The sequence below is a fragment of the Arvicola amphibius genome, chromosome 12 (assembly GCF_903992535.2).
Source record: "Arvicola amphibius chromosome 12, mArvAmp1.2, whole genome shotgun sequence".
Lineage (NCBI taxonomy): Eukaryota > Metazoa > Chordata > Mammalia > Rodentia > Cricetidae > Arvicola > Arvicola amphibius.
The window spans coordinates 52221276-52239372 of record NC_052058.2 but is presented as its reverse complement, the minus strand read 5'-3'; the positions used below and the strand labels follow the sequence as shown (position 1 = coordinate 52239372).

At 40.6% G+C, this 18097-nt stretch overlaps 1 protein-coding gene across 7 annotated transcripts in view; it reads right to left on the bottom strand.

Annotated features, from left to right (window-relative positions):
• Nuf2 (NUF2 component of NDC80 kinetochore complex) overlaps positions 1-18097 on the bottom strand; it is a 47630-nt gene that overhangs the window by 6221 nt on the left and 23312 nt on the right. For all 7 annotated transcript variants that reach the window (XM_038350113.1, XM_038350115.1, XM_038350114.1 and 4 more), the window contains 11 exons: positions 17835-17972; positions 16497-16571; positions 15594-15670; positions 14639-14700; positions 11064-11161; positions 9221-9294; positions 6931-7027; positions 5897-5959; positions 5026-5163; positions 1638-1778; positions 594-769 (listed from right to left, as the gene is read on the bottom strand). In XM_038350113.1, coding sequence (XP_038206041.1) covers positions 594-769; positions 1638-1778; positions 5026-5163; positions 5897-5959; positions 6931-7027; positions 9221-9294; positions 11064-11161; positions 14639-14700; positions 15594-15670; positions 16497-16571; positions 17835-17957 — 1124 coding nt within the window. In that variant the 5' untranslated portion in view covers positions 17958-17972. The remainder of the gene's footprint in view (positions 1-593; positions 770-1637; positions 1779-5025; positions 5164-5896; positions 5960-6930; positions 7028-9220; positions 9295-11063; positions 11162-14638; positions 14701-15593; positions 15671-16496; positions 16572-17834; positions 17973-18097) is intronic.

Genomic DNA, 18097 nt, shown 5'->3' with positions numbered 1-18097 from the left:
TCTGTAAGATGAAGGTTTGGCCACAGTGCCTCGGTGTGCACATCCATGCACTGTTAGCGCAAATGTCGGTTAGTAGAACTTTCTGCACATTTGGCAATGAATACACAATCCCCAGGTTCTGTCTTTTCCTTTCATCTGCATGAAAATACTCAGTCCCAATGCCACGTTTAAGGACCAGCAGAAGGACACTGCAAACATCCCTGTGGCATGTATGCTAAATGCACTCCTGGGACTCATGAGAAGACTCTAGTGCAGAAATATCTCAATATACAAGCAGAAGAAATTAACAAAGTATTAATTTTTACCTGAATAATATTAAGATTTCCTTTCCTAATGTAACTCTAGGTTACTATGTCTCAAACACCCTGAAATGAACACTAGTACCACAACTCCTTCAAAGATTAACACAAAGGAACTGGAACTGTGTGCCTCAAAAAGCCACAAACAAGCAGAAGAACACCAAACAAACAAACAAGCGAAAGAGCCCGGACAGAATTATAACATCATAGTCCCTGGAAGCAGAATTCTTTACTTTGAAAGCCTCTCGGCTTTCCTTGTGCGTCCTAAGCCCCTGTCCTGCATCAGGCCCATACTCAATCACTGTCTGCTTGTACTGCTTCATGTCCTCCTGCTTCTTGTTGATTCGGAAGCGCGTGGTGGCCAGCTTCTCCTTCTTTACAATTATCAGCCTTTTGAGGGAATTTTCTTCGGTCTTCAGCTTCTTTAGTTCTGATGAATCACTTTCAATCTGGTCCTCCAAGTTTAGGCTCTGTTTTATGAAGCATATTTAAAGTTAACACAAGCAAACAGGAGTTACAAAGAAAACAAAAGGGTTTCCAAGGGTGAGCTAGAATAACAGTTTTGAACTGGAGTAAGTCTTCAGGCTCTGAAAGCTCAGCAGAAAACCACAACTGTACAAGGAAAAGGAGCCCAGGGAGCAGACAAGAGTTGCCTCTGCTGGTCTGCCAGAACTGATGAGGGACAGGCACACAACAGGCAGACCCTACAGCTGAGTACTAGCATAGGAACCAAGATGGTAGAAGAAAGAAGGGCAGAGGCAGACCTCAGGACCAAAAGCAGATCTGTCCTATGGCCCCAGATGGTAGATCAGGCAATGTGCTAGGTAAAAGTAAACCTCCTAGCTCCCGCACTTCTGTCAAAAACAACCAACTTTTACTGCAATGTTAGTGGTCCAGGGAGTGGCCTGGACTAAGATGTGAAAATGATCTCAAGCATTGGAGAAACTGGAATGGCAGAGCTGCCTCTCAGTATCCAGGACGGAGAATGCTGCTGTAAGCTGGACATCTCAACTGACACAGGTGCAGTGATGGGAACTAAGGTAGACTCTATGCCACTGACGACAAGTGATTGCATCCGTTAGGACAAGCTAAAACATTCATTACTCTATTCCAAACACATACCAACCCATGCTATATTAATTTATTATTCATCTCATCTGAAGGTTAAGATGAGTCCTGACATCCTGATGTTTAGGGGAAGATGGCTTACTCCTCAGCACGCACCATACTACAGAACAAGCTAGTTTGTCTTTAGGAAGACAGTAACAAAAGGTGAAAGTGTATCCAAAGCTGTTTGCTCATCACATAATAACGACAGAAACACCACCCAGTACAAACCTCCTTTAAGGTACTGCTTAGCTTTTCCTTATTATCTGCAAGGTCCTGTATTTTCTTTTGATATAACTGCACCTCCAGCTGACAGGAAGGCAAGCAATCCACAGAATCTCTATAGACTTCAGTCTTCTCCATCACTTCTTGCTTTGGGTGGGGGAAGACAAGATTGATATTCTCGTTTATGAAACTGCAAGTTCAATTTGTTTGCTCTTCAATGATTTCTACATTCGGCTCTGAGAGCTAGCTCAAGAACACACAACAATCAAGTTCCCAGCTCAGCAGCAAGGCACTACTACTGAGGTGTCAAACAATATTCTAATTATTTATTTATTTTATGCATATGACTGTTTTGCCTGAATGCTTCTCTGTGCACCATGGGCATGCCTGGTGCCAAGGAGACCAAACAAAGGCATTGGATCCTTTAGGACTGCAGTTACAGACAGTTGTGAGCTGCCATACAATTGTCGGGAATCGAACCTATCTCCCCTGGAAGAGTAGTCAGGGCTCTTAACTACTGAGCCATCTCTCCACATCCCTAAAGATGCCTTTAAAACTCCAAATACCCATAACAAAGAAAACTGGCACTACTTTAATACTTGGCCACTCACTACTAATTTTCCAAAGATTCTTTGTGTGTGTGTGGGAAAGAGCTCACTCTGGTTGGGCACAGCTTAGCCTGCAAATGCTTGCCTGTGCCTACAAAGCCCCGTGGTTGTCTGTAAGCACCACCAAAACAATCCAAAGGCGTGCTCTGATAATTCTTGAACTCTTCTCATACTTCAGGGAAGTCACATTATCTATTAATATCTTTCTATTTGTTTGTTTTTCTATTGAGCTGTCAGCACCAGGTCCGGCTCCAGAGTCAACGTAGCAATATGTTTACAGGTGACACCATGAGCTCATTCTTGCTGCTAGTGCAGCAGGCCAGCAGGCTCCAGAGTGATGCTTTCTCCTGGTGTCAAGTGCTCCAGGAACTTCTCTAAGTCCTGCCTGCATTTTATTAATTAATATACAGTATACAGCCTCATCTTTTTTTTCTGAGACAGGGTTTCTCTGTGTAGCCCTGGCTGCCCTAGAACTCTCTTGTTAGGCCAGGGCGGCCTTGAACTCAGAGATCCAGTTCCACGTGTCTCTGCCTCTTGAATGCAGAATAAAGGTGTATGCCACCAAGCCCAGCTAATACATAGCGTAGCCTTCTTTTTTTCCTATCTCCTACATATTTTGCCTTTTAAAAATAAACCTGCATCTATTCTTTTGCCCTGTTGTTCTTGGTGGGTCTAGAACAGTCTGATTTTATGCTGTTTGAAGGCTCCTGAGGCCAGTGAGTGCAAGCACAAGAGAGAAAGAAGGTGGCCAAGACTTGGCGGTCTCCTGTGACCTTGGTCAAGTGGCTTGCAGGAAGTGTCTTTCCTGTGGAATCTCATTGTGCCCCTTGCTCCCATCTGTTTTGGCGTGGTGGTATTTGTTTATATAGCTATTATTAGCATCTGATGATTCTTTAAAAAGATAATCTCATTTAAAATACAAAAGGAATGTATATTTACTCAAACCACATACCATTGCAGACATCTTTCCTTATCCCCATTAAGCAACTCCCTGCCTTACCTTTTTAACCAGTTAAATTTCTCCTCAGAAAAGGACCTAATTATACTGCTTACCTTTCATTTCTATTTATTTTATGAATTTCTAAACACTCTTTGTATATAATGGATCTAATATTCCTTCAAGTCTTAGTTTGCTTCCTGTTGCTGTGGTAAAGACCACAATTAAAAGCACCCTTGGGTTGTCTAGCGACATGGCTTACTGGGTAAGAGCGCTAGTTTTTTCAGCGGAACTGCATTCAATTCCCAACTGCCACATGGTGACTCACAACTGTCTGCAATGTTAATCCCAGGAGGTCTGATGCCCTCTTTTGGCTTCCAAAGGCACCAGGCCCACAGTCCACAGAGATACATGCAGGCAAAACACAAAATACAAACAAACAAATAAATAAATTTTAAAGGCAGCCTAGGGAGGAAAGAGTTAGTTTAGCCTACATCTTACAGTCAACCATGAAGGGAAGTCAGGGCAGGAACTGAAGGAGAGGCCATGAACCACTGCTTACTGACTTATTCAGTCTGCTTTCTTATAAAACCCAGGAACTATCTGCCTGGGCTGGCACCGCCCACAGTGAATCTGGACCCACCCACATCCATCACTCATGAAGAAAATGTTCTACAAGCTAATCTGATGGAGACAATTCCTCAGTTGAGATCCTTTCTTCCCAAATATGTCCAGGTTTGTGTCCAGTTGATAAAACCTAAACAAAACTCCTCACAGGCACAGAAACTGTTTATAGGTCTTGTCTCTCTGTAGGCTTTAGGTTTTCATGTTAATCTAAAAACATTTAGCCTACAATCTAAGCCATCAGGAGGCTGAGGCTGGAGGATCAGGAGTTCTAGCTTAGTCTCAGCTAAAAAGTCAGACTGTGGAGGTAGGGTGTGTGTGTTCATTTGGTCAAAGATTATATAAATGTTCTAAATCTGTTAAATTTTAAATTTTTAATCCACATAAAGATTGATTTTCATAAATAACCAGCTGTTTTCTCCTAGAGGAACAGACAACCCTTCTCATTGGAGGGTGGGGTCAGGCCCAGGGCTTGAGTAAGCACCCCCACCAGGTAGATAGATAAACTCCACAATCCATCAGCTTTACATACGGCAGCCATTCTCCAAAAACTGTCAAATCTACCCCTTGGCCCCCTTTTCTGTTCTGATGAGTTTTTTCCTCTATTATTAGTGACAATTTTCACTATTGGGAATTACTTGGATACGATAAACTTTAAAATCTTGATTCAAAACAGAAGTCAAGTTGTCTGCGCACCTCTAGCTTTGTCCCTTCTCACTTCACTCCCCTCACAGGAGCCCTGAGTGATCAGACGCTAAAACAAATCCCCACGCGCGCTCCTACCAGACTCCCCCAGACACAGACCGAGCTCTCTCGTTTCCTTATATCAAGCATCTGCTATTTTAATGCTACTTTGAAAACTGACTTAACTTTTTATAGCGGTTTTATATTTGAAGCAAAAATGATCAGGAGAAACAAAGATTTCTCATGTCCTTCTCATGTCCCTGTGCTCACTGACACTCTATGATTTCATAGTTCACACTGTAATTTTTGGTTACTAATTATTGCAAAATTGTTTACTACCTTTCTTCTCTAAAATGGAGTGATTCGTTCTCATGGGAACACAACAGCACTTCCGCGAGGCCCAGCCGCGCGGAGCCGTAGCTGCAGCAGTGAGTCAGCAGTTACCTTGGCGCTGTCTCCTTTCCTCTCCACTCCACCAGAGAGAACAACCTGTATAGACACCAGGTAATTCAGAAAGTACCACACGACACAGGGCGCTCACCCGGGAGGTCCGGAGCTTCTGGACAGTGTCTTTCATCTTCTCTTTACAGTTCTCCACCTTCTTGGGGGAGTCCGCAATTTTACTCTTCAAGCTGTCTTGGGCTTCTTTCAAAGAAACCATTGACAACTTTAGTTCATTCTGTTGAGAGACATTTTCACCAGTCAGGTCAACAACAAAACTGGTTACTACTGTTGAATAATCCAACAGCGTAGCTCATGCCTGCTGTAACTGAGTAAAACTGAATTCTGACCACCCTGGCCTGCTTAATGGCTGTGGCTACAGATCAAGTTCCTTTGTGTGACACTAAACACCCTCAGGGGCATCTCTGAGATCAGCATCCGGTGCCTAAGAATATCCATGGATCCTTGAAAATCTCCTCTCATCCTCTACATCCGTTCCATAAGCAGCACGAGTATACACAATGGTAAAATCATAATTTTTAATTACATATTTATTATATGTATATATATATAATATTACGTGTATTTAAACATAATGTATTTGATGTGTTTTCATATTAACTGCATGACCTGGCTGGAGTTTGAAAAAGTTACTTTTGTTCTTCTGGTACCCAAAGTAATAGCATCTAAAGGGTGTGTGTGTGTGTGTGTGTGTGTGTGTGTGTGTGTGTGTGTGTGTGTGTGAAGTGCATTCCTATATGGTTAACTTTGGGTACTTTTTATTCTCTTCATACATTTCCATGTGTTGATGTTATTCTTTCTTCTTTTATAACAGTTTCTGGATTTAAGTTGAAAAAAGTTGCCAGGTGGTGGGACACCTCTGAAGGGAAAAGGTGACAGAGAACTGCTGACAGCTCAAACACTGCAGGATATTCAAACTTCAAACGCGAAGTAACAGAGGGGATGCTTACCAAACGCTTGGTTTTCTCTGAAATATCTGATTTCTTTTGGGCATGCCCCTCCTGCAGCACTGTCTAAGAGAAAAAACAACTGTGTTATAATGATTTTTGAAACCCAAAAATTAACCCACTAGCTACTTCCTCATCCAATAAAGGTAAGAAGAAGTGAGAAGATCAGATGGTGTCCCAACTTTTTTTATCCTCAGGCCTGATGGGGAGTCTTGGACTGGTGAGACCCGCTTGTCGCTGTGCATGTGAGGGTGATTCTGGAGACAACTAACTCATGAGGCCTCTGACCTAAAGGATGGATCAAACCTGACAGGCTGTCAGGAGGCTGCAGAGCTACCTGCCCGAGAAAGCAGGCCCCAGGAGGATGCGCACTGCCCTGGCATCTGGGAGCACTCCTTTCGGCTTCCTGTTCCCATTCAATAAGCTACTTTGCCATGCTTTCCTGTCATGATGAACTGAACCCCCTGAGACTGTGAGCCCAAATCAACCTTCCCCTTGTCCAACGCTAATACTTTAGCAATTAAAAATAAAGAACGGCATAATCTGTCCTAGCAACACCGTAACACTTCAAAAATTAATATGCAAATTGAAAAGAAAGGTCCTTTTTAAACAGTAACTCATTAGGTGTGTGTGAGATCTACTGAACAGCACAAAAACTCAGACAACTTAGAGTCAGCTGAGACCTGAAAATTATCATTTTTTCTCATTGATTTGCACCTTTTGGCTTTTTTTTTTTAAAAAAAAAACATGATAAACCTCCCAAGCCCCAGCTTCACAGAAATACAGGGAAAGTACCACAAGCTGACCTGAAGCTGGGAACTAAGTATTTTGAGCTAGTGCAGGCTGGATGTAGAACACTACCGTATTTCCCATAAGTACATCAACTGACCCAATGCCCCTTGAGCGTTTGCTGCAGTGCCCAGGGCACCACAGCCGCACAGCAGAACCAAACACAAGAGAATATTCAAGAGTTCTATGCATCCAGAATGCACATAGCACTGGCAACACAGACCACATGTTAAAGGGCCCGCACATACCGTTTTCTGCCTAAACTCCTGGTTCAGCAAGTACTGCAGCTCCTGAATGTCATCCATATACTGCTTGAACTCTTCTTGCTCTTCAACTGGAACCGAACTAAACACACACACACACACACACACACACACACACACAAAAAAAAAAAAAAAAAACATCAAAAAAGTGTGTGCATTCTTAAATTTGAAAGGTACAAATAAAACTATGCCTTTGATAATTAAGTAAAGGGTCTGATTCCTTGTTTCTGAATTATATACCTTCAAGATAACCATTTAATAGATGACTTTTATCTTCTACTGGAAGAAAAATAATCAGACAAAAGCCTTCAATTTTATGCCATCTCATCGGCCCCACATGCACACACCCATTCACCATCCCTCCTACTAGGATGTCCACAGTATTCCTTTGTTGTCAATGCTAGTTTCCCTAACTGGGCCTTGGCTCTCAGCACCACACACTTCCCAGTGGAGGATCAGCCACTCTCCTATGTTACCATCCTTTCCATCAGCACCTTTGTATCTGTACTTTTCTGTGTTAACTTGACACAAGCTATAAAGTCATCAGATGAAGGAGCCTCAGCTGAGGAAATTCCTCCTTGACACCCAGTTGTAAGGCATTTTCTCATTTAGTGATCAGTGGGGGAGGACCCATCCAATGGTGTGTGGTGCCATCCCTGGGCTGCTGGTCCTGAATTCTGTAAGAAGGTGGGGCTGAGCAAGTAATGAGAAGCAGGTCATTAAGTACACTTCGTCCATGGCCTCTGCATCAGCTCCTGCCTCCAAGTTCATGCCCTGTTTGAGTTCCTGTCCTGAATTCCTTCAGTGATGAACAGCAATGCTGAAATGTAAGCCAAATAAACCCTTTCCTCCCTCAACTTGCTCTTTGGTCATAGTGTTTCCTTGCGGCAATAGAAACCCTAACTACTACAATATCCAAAGGTCTAAGTTTTACTTTAGACTATCTAAGGTATTATGGTGTGGGAAGTCCTGCTGTATATGTTTTGCTTTTATTGGTTAATGAATAAAGAAGCTGCTTTGGCCTGTGATGTGGCAGAATAGAGCTAGGCGGAAATGATACCTGTTTTGTTAGATATAATTTTACGTTGTTAAAGTTAAAACCTTCCTTTTTATTTAAACAAAAAAAGGGGAAGTGGTGTGGGAAGTCCTTCTGTCTATGTGTTGCTTTTATTGATTAATGAATAAAGCTTTTTTGGCCAGTAGCTTAGCAAAATAGGGCAAGGCGGGAGTTCCAAGCAGACAGAGGAGAAAGAAGGCGGAGTCAGTGAGAAGCCAAGTAGCCCCACCAGAGACAGGACTTTACCTGGTAAGCCACAGCCAACTGGCAATATACAGATTAATAAAAATAGGTTAATTTAAGATATAAGAGTTAGCTAAAACTATGCTTAAGCTATTGGCCAAACAATATTACAAATAATATAGTTTCTGTGTGGTTATTTCGGCTCTGAGCAGCTGGGAACAAACAAGCAGGCTCCCCCAACAGTTTTAGCCATTTATTTTGAGTTAGCCATTTATTTGAGCCTTTGCTTGTGCTTCTATAAAGTTAACATTTATTCTCTTGGTCTGTAAGAACTGTTCACATACTAGAAACACAGGATGAGCCCTGCCACCAGCTCAGCAATGCTTTGCATCATACGCTGCAGACTCTCTCCCAGCTCTCACTGTCCTGAGATTTAGTGTGGGATTTACTTCTATCATGCTAAATTGTAATATGTGTCTCTCACTCCCAGTCTTAGTTTACCGCTGCCTATAAAGGCAATTTTACCAGAGACTTTAAACAGACAACCTCAAAGACATCAGTAGACTAGAATCAAGCAAAGCAAATCTGACTGCTCACAATCAGTGCAGACAGCCCTCAATCTATGATGGCTCCACAGAACAATTTAATTCTACAATAGCGAAAAACAGCACACACTCAGTAGGCTGTATTTCCGATCTTGATCCTTTTCCACAGCGAGCAGTAGGGGTGATGCTGGGGCCCCTGCTGGAGCTCCTGGCTGGAGAGTGAACAACTCTCCACACAGGGCAAAGCTTTGCTGCACTATTGTATGCAGTGGGGCAGGTGGACAACTCACTAACGAGAAAGAACCAATGACAACTCAGAGCCAGTGAAGGAAAACACAGATTTATGTTTAGAAACGGGGACTGGAACAGCCTCCCATTTATTCAGGCAGACAGTGAGACTGGCTGTGGATGGAGGCACTGAAATCAACTACTCACTGCTTGGTTCGCACCCAGAAGCTAGATTCGTCTTATTTGTAAAGCTCCTACTTACTTGAGTTTCTCCAGCTTCATCATGGCTTCCTGGTTCACACTGTTCAACTGCTGCATTTTGTCCATAGAGGATTTCTATGAATGCAATTTAATCTTGTATTAGCATGTTTTAACAGATAAGAATGCATTAAAAAACTACAAACAGACTGTAAAATATTTATACACTATCAAAAAAAAAAAACTGAAAAAAAGAAAGAAAGAAAAAAAAAAAGAAAGAAAGAGTTAGAGCCAGGCCCCATTTGATCTGCAACCATAAGAATTTCAGTGTGAATTCCCAGAACCTAGAGGTTGAACATGCCTGTAACCCCAGGACCAGTGGGCAAACACATACACAGGCGTATCCAGAGAGCCCTCTAGTCAGTTAGATTAGTCCAAATCACAAACTTCTAGTCCACAGAGAGACCTTGTGTCAAAACAATAAGGTAGAGAGGAAAGCTGGGCGGTGGCGCAAGTGTTTAATCCCAGCACTCAGGAGGCAGAAGCAAGCAGACCTCTGTGTGTTCAAGGTCAGCCTGATCTACAGAGTGAGTTTCAGGGCAGGCTCCAAAGCTACACAGAGAAACCCTGTCTTGAAAGACCAAAATAAATGAATAAATACATAAACAAACAAATAAATAAGATAGAGAGCCTAGCAGTATGATTGAGAAAGACACCTGATGAGCTCTCTGGCCTCACCCTCTTAGGCATGTACCCACACACTCAGAACCAAGTACCACACACATACACCTGTCACCCAACACACAAGATAACAATAAATTTAGGCATTTATGACAAACAAGTTAGGAACAGTTTTTTTTTCTCTTCTTTTAAAAATGCTGGGCAGTAAACTCAGGATCATGTGCATGTTAGGAACAACCTCTGAGTGTATTATTCCCAAGAATTTCTTTACATAACACAACTGTTGCTAGATACATCTTACTATGGCTAGGCACTGTGTTAGATGCTGGTAATTTTCAAGAATCTTTTTGATCCTAACATGGTTCTATTTCTTCAAGCCATCAGTCATGAATGGAAAGCTATGAAACCAACTAACTAAAGCACTGAATGTAATGGGAACAGAGACCATGACACCTGTCCCAACACAGGCAGTGGCAGGAAGGACAGTCCCTTGGGTTTCTTAGAAATGAAATGCCTGTGTTGTGTGTCTGTAAAAAATGAGAGTAAATAGCCAAACAAAAGTGTGAGTGTGTGTATACATGGGTATGAGTGTATATGTACCCGTGTGTGTGTGTGTATGCTTGGAGAATCTTCAGGTTCAGGAAAGTAAGCTTATCCTACTTGAACTAAGAGTCTATCCAACTCCAAGTAGCTGAATCTCAGATCTGGTTCATGTTACCAGGTACTTTCTAAGAGATCAGCACTTGCACATAAAGAGCAATGAGAATGAGGCCCCCAACAATCGTCCATAATCTCCACAGAGTATACCAGTTGTACAATGGAAAAAAATCCATCTGTTAAAGTGATGATGTTGAACTGCATCTGTGAGGCCAGGCAGAAGAATAACAGACAGTCTAACCTGACCTTGCTTAAAAAGCAAGCAAATTTCAAATATCTCAGTTATTTGAAGAAGACTATGCACCTCTGCAAACTTAAAAAAAAACAACTATTTCTTAATGTCTCAACTACAACATTAAAAAAATTCTATCTTCTGTATTATCAAGAATATATCATTTCAAAATATCATCCCCAAACTAAAATCTACTTTGTATAAACATAAAACAAAATCCAATTTTAACAATTACCTAATAATTGACCTGTGACAAAATTTCAAGGCAGACTCATAATCTGTACATGAGATTGCTGATCTGGTGTGTATGTATCTAGAAAATATACTTAAATCTTACATTTTGCAAAAGAAATTCTGAATACGTCTCCCGGCATGCTTCTCTGAAGTGGATAAAGTTGATAATGCCACTTAAAAACCGAACTGTCCGTTTTGCTTCTAAAAAAGAAAAAAACACTGTAAACCGTTGAAACAACAGAATGTAAATATATCAGTTTTACCATATGACTTGGCTCACAGAATAGAAAAAAATGTACGCCTTAACGAGGTGCAGAATTATCTGTTCTAACTTAGACTGGCATTATCTTTGTGTTTAGAAAGGAGGTGAGAGAAGGAGGAAAGCAAGCTAGTTTGAGCTATATAGGAGAACAGAGACCATGACAGACCCTAATGTTAAAACAGAAAGTGAATGAATGAATGAATGAATGAATGAATGAATGAAGCAAAACCTTTAGACAGCAGAGCACATGCAATATAGGACAGAAACCACCTTCAAAGCGGAAAGAGGAAAGCCCTGTGAATGCACTTGCTCTTAACAGAGAATGCCAACAGCAGGCATGGGTCTTACGGAGGCAAGACGGTAAGATTTTAGAGTTGAAGGGGCCAGAGCAACTAGAATTGCTGAGACTAAGACAGAGGCTGTGGAGAGTTAGAAAATTCTGGCGGTCTCAGAGAAGCTGGTTCTAATCAGCATGCAGACATGAAGAAATTACAAAGGCTGAGAGAAGAAACAGAAATATCTAAAGTAGTAAACAAAAGCATCAGTATCACATGGCATAAAATTTGTAATCTAAGAAAAATAAAAAGCAAAACCAGAATATGATTTATAAAAAGAAAAATATCTAAATACCTTGAAATAGCACCAACGACAATACAGTAAAACAGGCCATGAAAATGTCTCATTTGTTCAAAAACAAAGTCTTATGAAGATAAAGACAGTTCCTAAAAATATCCAACTCCAACTCAAAGAAATGAAAACAAAAGACATCTGAAATAAGAATTGTGCTGGGAGCTGGAGAGATGGCTCAGTAGTAAAGAGCACTGGCTGCTCTTCCAGAGGTCCTGAGTTCAATTCCCAGCAACCACATGGTGGCTCACAACCATCTGTAATGAGATCTGGAGCCTTCTTCTGGCCTGCAGGCTACATGCAGGCAGACGTTGTATACATTGAAAAAAAATTGTACCAGAATGATTAGAAAAAGAAGTTTAGAGCCAGAGAAACTCGTGGGATGCAGGCCAGCAGGTGCAGTCACCACACCTATGAGCAGAGGCAGGATTGACAGCATCCAAAGGCTGTGATGAAATCCCACAAAAAGGAAGAACAAAAACTACTTTTTGCCTAACAGGAGAGTAAGGTCTAAATCTCATGAAAACCATAAACAGTGAATAACTCTAAGTTGAAAAACAAAACAAAAATTCAAAAATTCCCCATAACCCCAAAATATATTTAAGTAGCTAGGAAGTAGTAATAAAATTTAAAAGCAAGGACAAGAAAATAAAACGGACATATTAGATGGAATAAAGATAAGAGTAGGTTTTCTTATCAGGAACAAAGGAAGCCATTATATAAGGCAGCAATAATGTTTTCCTTTTCTGTATCTTCAAGGGATTTATTATCGGTCTTTATTGGTCTTCCTTGTAGATACTGTTTTCAACAGTGCCAGCATGCCTTTAAAGCCCTGGAAAAGTCATCAACTTAGAACTCGGTAATTAAGAAAATTAACTTTCAAAACTAAGGGGAAACAGGCATGTCAGGACACACCAGGAACCAACACTCATGGTACTGAGGCCAGAGGCTTTTAATTTCTAGGCCAGTGTGGGCTATATAGTAAGATACTGTTTATAAAAACAACAAACAAGGAGCCAGACAGATGGGTCAGAGGCCAAGAGCACTTGCTGCTCTTGCAGAGGACCTTAGTTTGGCTCCCAGCACCCATATGGCACTCACAACCACATGTAACCCTAGTTCCAGGGATCCAACAACAGGATCCAAGGAGACTAGGCATGTACATGGTATATATCATACATGAAGGAAAAACACACTCACAAAAATAAATAAATCTTTCAAAAGCTATTTTTAAAAATTCAGTAGCCAAAATAAGGCAAGAATTGGAGAACACGGAAATACATAAATATTATAAGGAAGAAAAAAAGATTAAAGGTAGATTTAGAACTCTTTGGGCAATGTACACACACAGTACACAGGTATACAGGCAGGCAAATACCCATACACATAAAATAATTCATTCTTAATTTAAAAACATTTAAAAATAGACAAATGATTTGAAAAGAACTCTGCAAAAGAAGACATACCACGGTAAACAAGCATATACAAATATGCTGTCTTATTGGTCATCAAGGAAAAGTAAACTAAAACCACTACACACCCAGCAAATGGCGAAAATTAAAATGACAACACTCAAACCACAGTGGATACGGCTCAGCGGAAACAGCAGAATATTGCTGATGGGGACACAGCCACTTTGGAGAGAGTTTGTCCACTTCTTAAAAAGTGAGGCATGCACTTACCACACAAACCAGACTCTCTACTCCTCAGCATTTAAAGAGAGAAATGAAATCATATTCACACACTTATAAACATGAATATTTCACAGCTGCTTGCCAATAATGACCAAACGTAGAAGCAATTCAAATGCCTACTAATTGGCTAATAGGTGAACAAATTGGGCCATACACGTACATGAGAATACTGCAAAAGCAAAAGAAACAAAGGACTAATAAACTCAGCTAATATGAATAAATTTCAAAAGCACTGTTTAAAGAAGCCAGACAGAAAAGACTGTACTCTTCTGTGACTCCATTCTATGAAATCTGATGAAAAGCCAAAGTGATAGCAGACACATCAGTGCTGCCGGAGAAGGGCGGCCACAGGGACTGACTGCAAACGAACGTAAGACACTTATGTAGTCACGGAATTGTTATGCACATCTACAGCAGTGGACTATCTGTGCTGCAATACAAGCTTCTCATGATAAAAACGTAATTGGTAATTTGATATCTTTGGCCAGATTAACTCACTATGCAACATAAGGCCCATGCATCATTTGTATATGGACTCCCAATTTTTAAATGTAACCTCATGTTACATTGTCTTCATAACAAAATAAGCTCAGAACTCGATCACCTGGCCCTTTTCCTTCTTATCTCTGCTCACGTCTTCACAGCCAGCATCCTCTTAGACCTGCAGCTAGGCTCAGCACACTCCAGCTTCAGCTCAACCATCATTGTAGTTTTAGCCTTCTGTGGGAACTGGGTCTGGTCTGTTTCTCACCATAACCCACCTTCTCAAAGCAGGCAGAAAAATCTCTGTCTTTCTTGTACTATGTCACTTAGTGGGGTTGGTGCTTGCCACATTTCTGACAGGAAGTCTATGAGTTTTAGGAGCATCCACCAGGGTTGGCAGAGTGATACCAACACAGAAATAAAGTTATCTTCCAAAATTTTAGGAACATTTAAAAAAGAAATTTTAAGAAAAATCAATTTTAAAAACAGTTTTATAAAGATATAAAGGACAAAAAAGAAATAACTTTCTAAAAATTTTTTTCTTATAATTTTCTTTTACATTTATTGGCAGAAAGGGAAAATGGCGAATTAAATGACTGGAAATGTACTTACTTGGACACAGAATATCAGTGATCTCAAAGTCGTTCACTCGGCAGATGGGCATAAAGGAGTCCCTTGGGGATGCAGAACAGTGAAGAGCAGGGCATTAGATGCAAACCCATGAACACAAAGATTTTAGTTCCAAACATATTTCTGGATCCATTGCTCAGTGTGCCAGGGCCAAGTCAGGTCAGCAGTCTACTGCAGTGCACAGTCCTGCAGCAGGAAATCTACTTCTACATTGCATTAGTATTGGTTTTTATACATGTTACAACATCCATTTATATAAAGGTAGTTACAGAATAATAAACTGATGTAGGTGTGTCTTCTATCTGATGATTTCATTGGTTAATTAATAAAGAAACTGCTTGGTCTGATAGGTCAAAACATAGGTGGGTAGAGTAGACAGAACAGGATGCTGGGAGTGAGGCAGATGCCTCGGGCAATTGCCCTGCCTCTCCTCTCTGGGACAGTGGCCATGAAGCCAGCCACCAGGTCAGACATGCTGAATCTTTCCCGGTAAGATATCACTTTGTGGTGTTACACAGATTATTCGATATGGGTTAGTAAAGATGTGAGTAAGAGGCTGAAACTAATGGGCCAAGCAGTGTTTAAATGAATACAGTTTGTGTGTTATTATTTTGGGGCATAAGCTAGCCAGGCGGCCGGGAGCCGGGCGGGACGAAAAGCAGGCCTGCCCGCAGCTCATCACTACAATAAACAGCATATATTCTTGGTGATTCTAAGACTCTTCAAAAATGCAAAGCTACCAAACAATTCCAGACTCAGAGGACCTCAGAATGTCACCTGAGAGCATCCTGAAAAGTGCCAGAGGGGAAGACTGAATACATGTGAGAACTCTGAAACCATACGAGATAAAGTAGAGGGAGCCGTTCTTTTACAAAGACCATACCATTAGAAGAGTTTAATGTAATGTAGATTAAAAAAAAAATCACCCTTTACTCACAGATGAAATAATAAATTGATGACTGGTAAAAAGTTCTCCATTAAATGTGGATACATGACTTCTATGTTCACCGGGATCTGCATGAAATAAGTCATGAAATCTATATCACAAGTCAATTAGACGAAATGAGAAGAATCTTCTACTATAAGAAACCTTAAACACAGGAAATGGTCTAACGATATAAGTTCATTACCACCAAATCTGAAAACAACACAACTCTTAGTGCACAGCCAGAGCTGACAGGAATATATGATGCTCAGTCCCCAGGGGGCAAAGCTCCATAGTAAACAGAGGGCAAAAATCTTTGCTCTTTAAAAACCTCCAATCATAGGCAGAGAGTGGTAGCATGTGTCTATTATACAAGTACACGGGAAAATGATGAGTTTGAGGACAGTCTGGGTTGTCAAAACAGTAAAAAAAAAGAACCGATGAGACCCCACAGACATGACATCGTCACGGATCTTCAGATAATATTCATCACAAAACATGGTCAAGAAAAGCAGTCCTTCTGACTAGAACTACGTGGTTTGTTTCATTTCAATTGCTTCAATCTTACTACCACCTAGTTTAATCTTAGAGTCCTTCCTACAAAAAAAATTTTTTTTCTAAAGACTTGGCAGTTGTTTATTAAAGTCTCTGAAGCCAAACACCTGTAAACAAACTGTACAGAATCAGCAATTTCCAAGTGTCATTTGGTCTTTCATTATCGTTTTCATCTTACTAAGGAGTCTCATGGAAGCTATTATGGTGCCTAAAATTCCTTTGTAAGTGAGATCATTTTTCTGTAATCCTTTAGATTTGTTGGAAGTAAAGTCAAACACTTCTTAACCTTTTGAGCAGAATGCATTGTGAGCAGATCTGCTTACAAACAGGAACCAAACACTGTCTTAGCTCTTAACTCACCATATAGAAGGCCTCCAACCGCATCCCATACACTATTTGCAAGGCTCTCATGTAGATCGTGTACAAGACTTCGGGCTACAACAGAAAAACAACTGTCAATGTCTCACACAGAGAGCTGTGCCACTGCCATCCTCACCATCAAATGCTGCAGTCGGTTAACGCAACAAAAGAAAAGGAGAGAAAAATCACCCCCTTTCCTCAAAATACCTCATAATTCCTCTGAATTCTAAGACACCTTATGTTACATAATAATTTGTTCATGTGTAGTGAATAAACAAGGAAATTGGTTACTTATGAACGAGAGTAATTTTATCCACATCCAACCCAATCAGTTCACCCAGCCCAGACAGGAAAGACGGGTGGGTCTTCCAGGACTCTGCCAGGGATGTGGAAATGATGGAAACCTCAAGATTTTATTTTCACTTTTTGAATACAGATCATTCAGACTAGCCCACTGTTACAGCCAGAAGGTCACCTCAGATTTCAGTTTAGCTGCAATACTTGGAATAATGGATAAATAGCAAGATTTAGAAACCTTTTCTTCTATGTCAGTCGATCCCAAATGTGGGTCCAAGAACCTGTTTGCTCTTCTGTATTCAGGTTTATTAGGGGAACAGAGAGCCTGAAACATGGTGAGAAAGTGGCAATGCTGACCTAAAGCTACATGACTCACCTCAAAGACCAATCATTTGCTCTGAGGCCATTCTCCCCATTTTAAAAAACCAAAGAACACTGAGATAAACAATTTTGCATTCGATATGATAAAATAAACCTTCCCATATTATAACTTCAAGGCCAACACAGAGAATGGAGCGAGGTTTGGGATTTTGCTGTGACACATAAACAGCTCATTTTTGCATTTAATAAGCAAACATATAAAGAATTACACCTGTCAGAATAAGTCAATTCCCGCCTGGGGCATAATGTAAGAAAATTAATCTGTGTGCTTCCAAAGAAGACTGTTTTTAAGCATGCGTGTGTAGGAAGCCACTTGGAATAAATCCTGTCAAGGTCTCCAATAAATGATACCCTCATACCACCACTCCAGTAATATAAAAATTTAATATACTTTAATATATCTATGGTTTAAAGCTTTTTTTTTTTTAAGGAAAACAACTGTATTAAAGTACTGCATTCCCACTGGGCCTGTAGAAGTTGCCCCACATATAAACTTAATGTTATTTTAAAATTACACCAGGTGAGAAATTTTTCTCTAGATTAAAAATGACTGGCCTACAACAAATATGAGGGCACCCGCCTCCCTTCCCACACTACAGACCTAGCAGCTAGTTTATTCTTAAATATCAGTATCTCTGTGTAAAGAGAGCCACATTTTACCTTAGGGATCGGATGAAGATCATTCTTGGAGAAGTTCTTGCCATCAGTTCCTGTTAGTAATTTATTGCGAATATGAACCACAATCTCAGCTGCACTGTATCTGGGGAAGGACAAAGTTTCCATGATGAGAGTCTCCTCCTAGTTAGAAAGAAGAAAAAAACAAAGATCAGAAATACGCATAATGAATAGTCCGTATTATCTAGAAATTGATACATAGGAAAAAAATGAACAAGCTGTGGTTGAACTGTCCATAGTAGTATAAT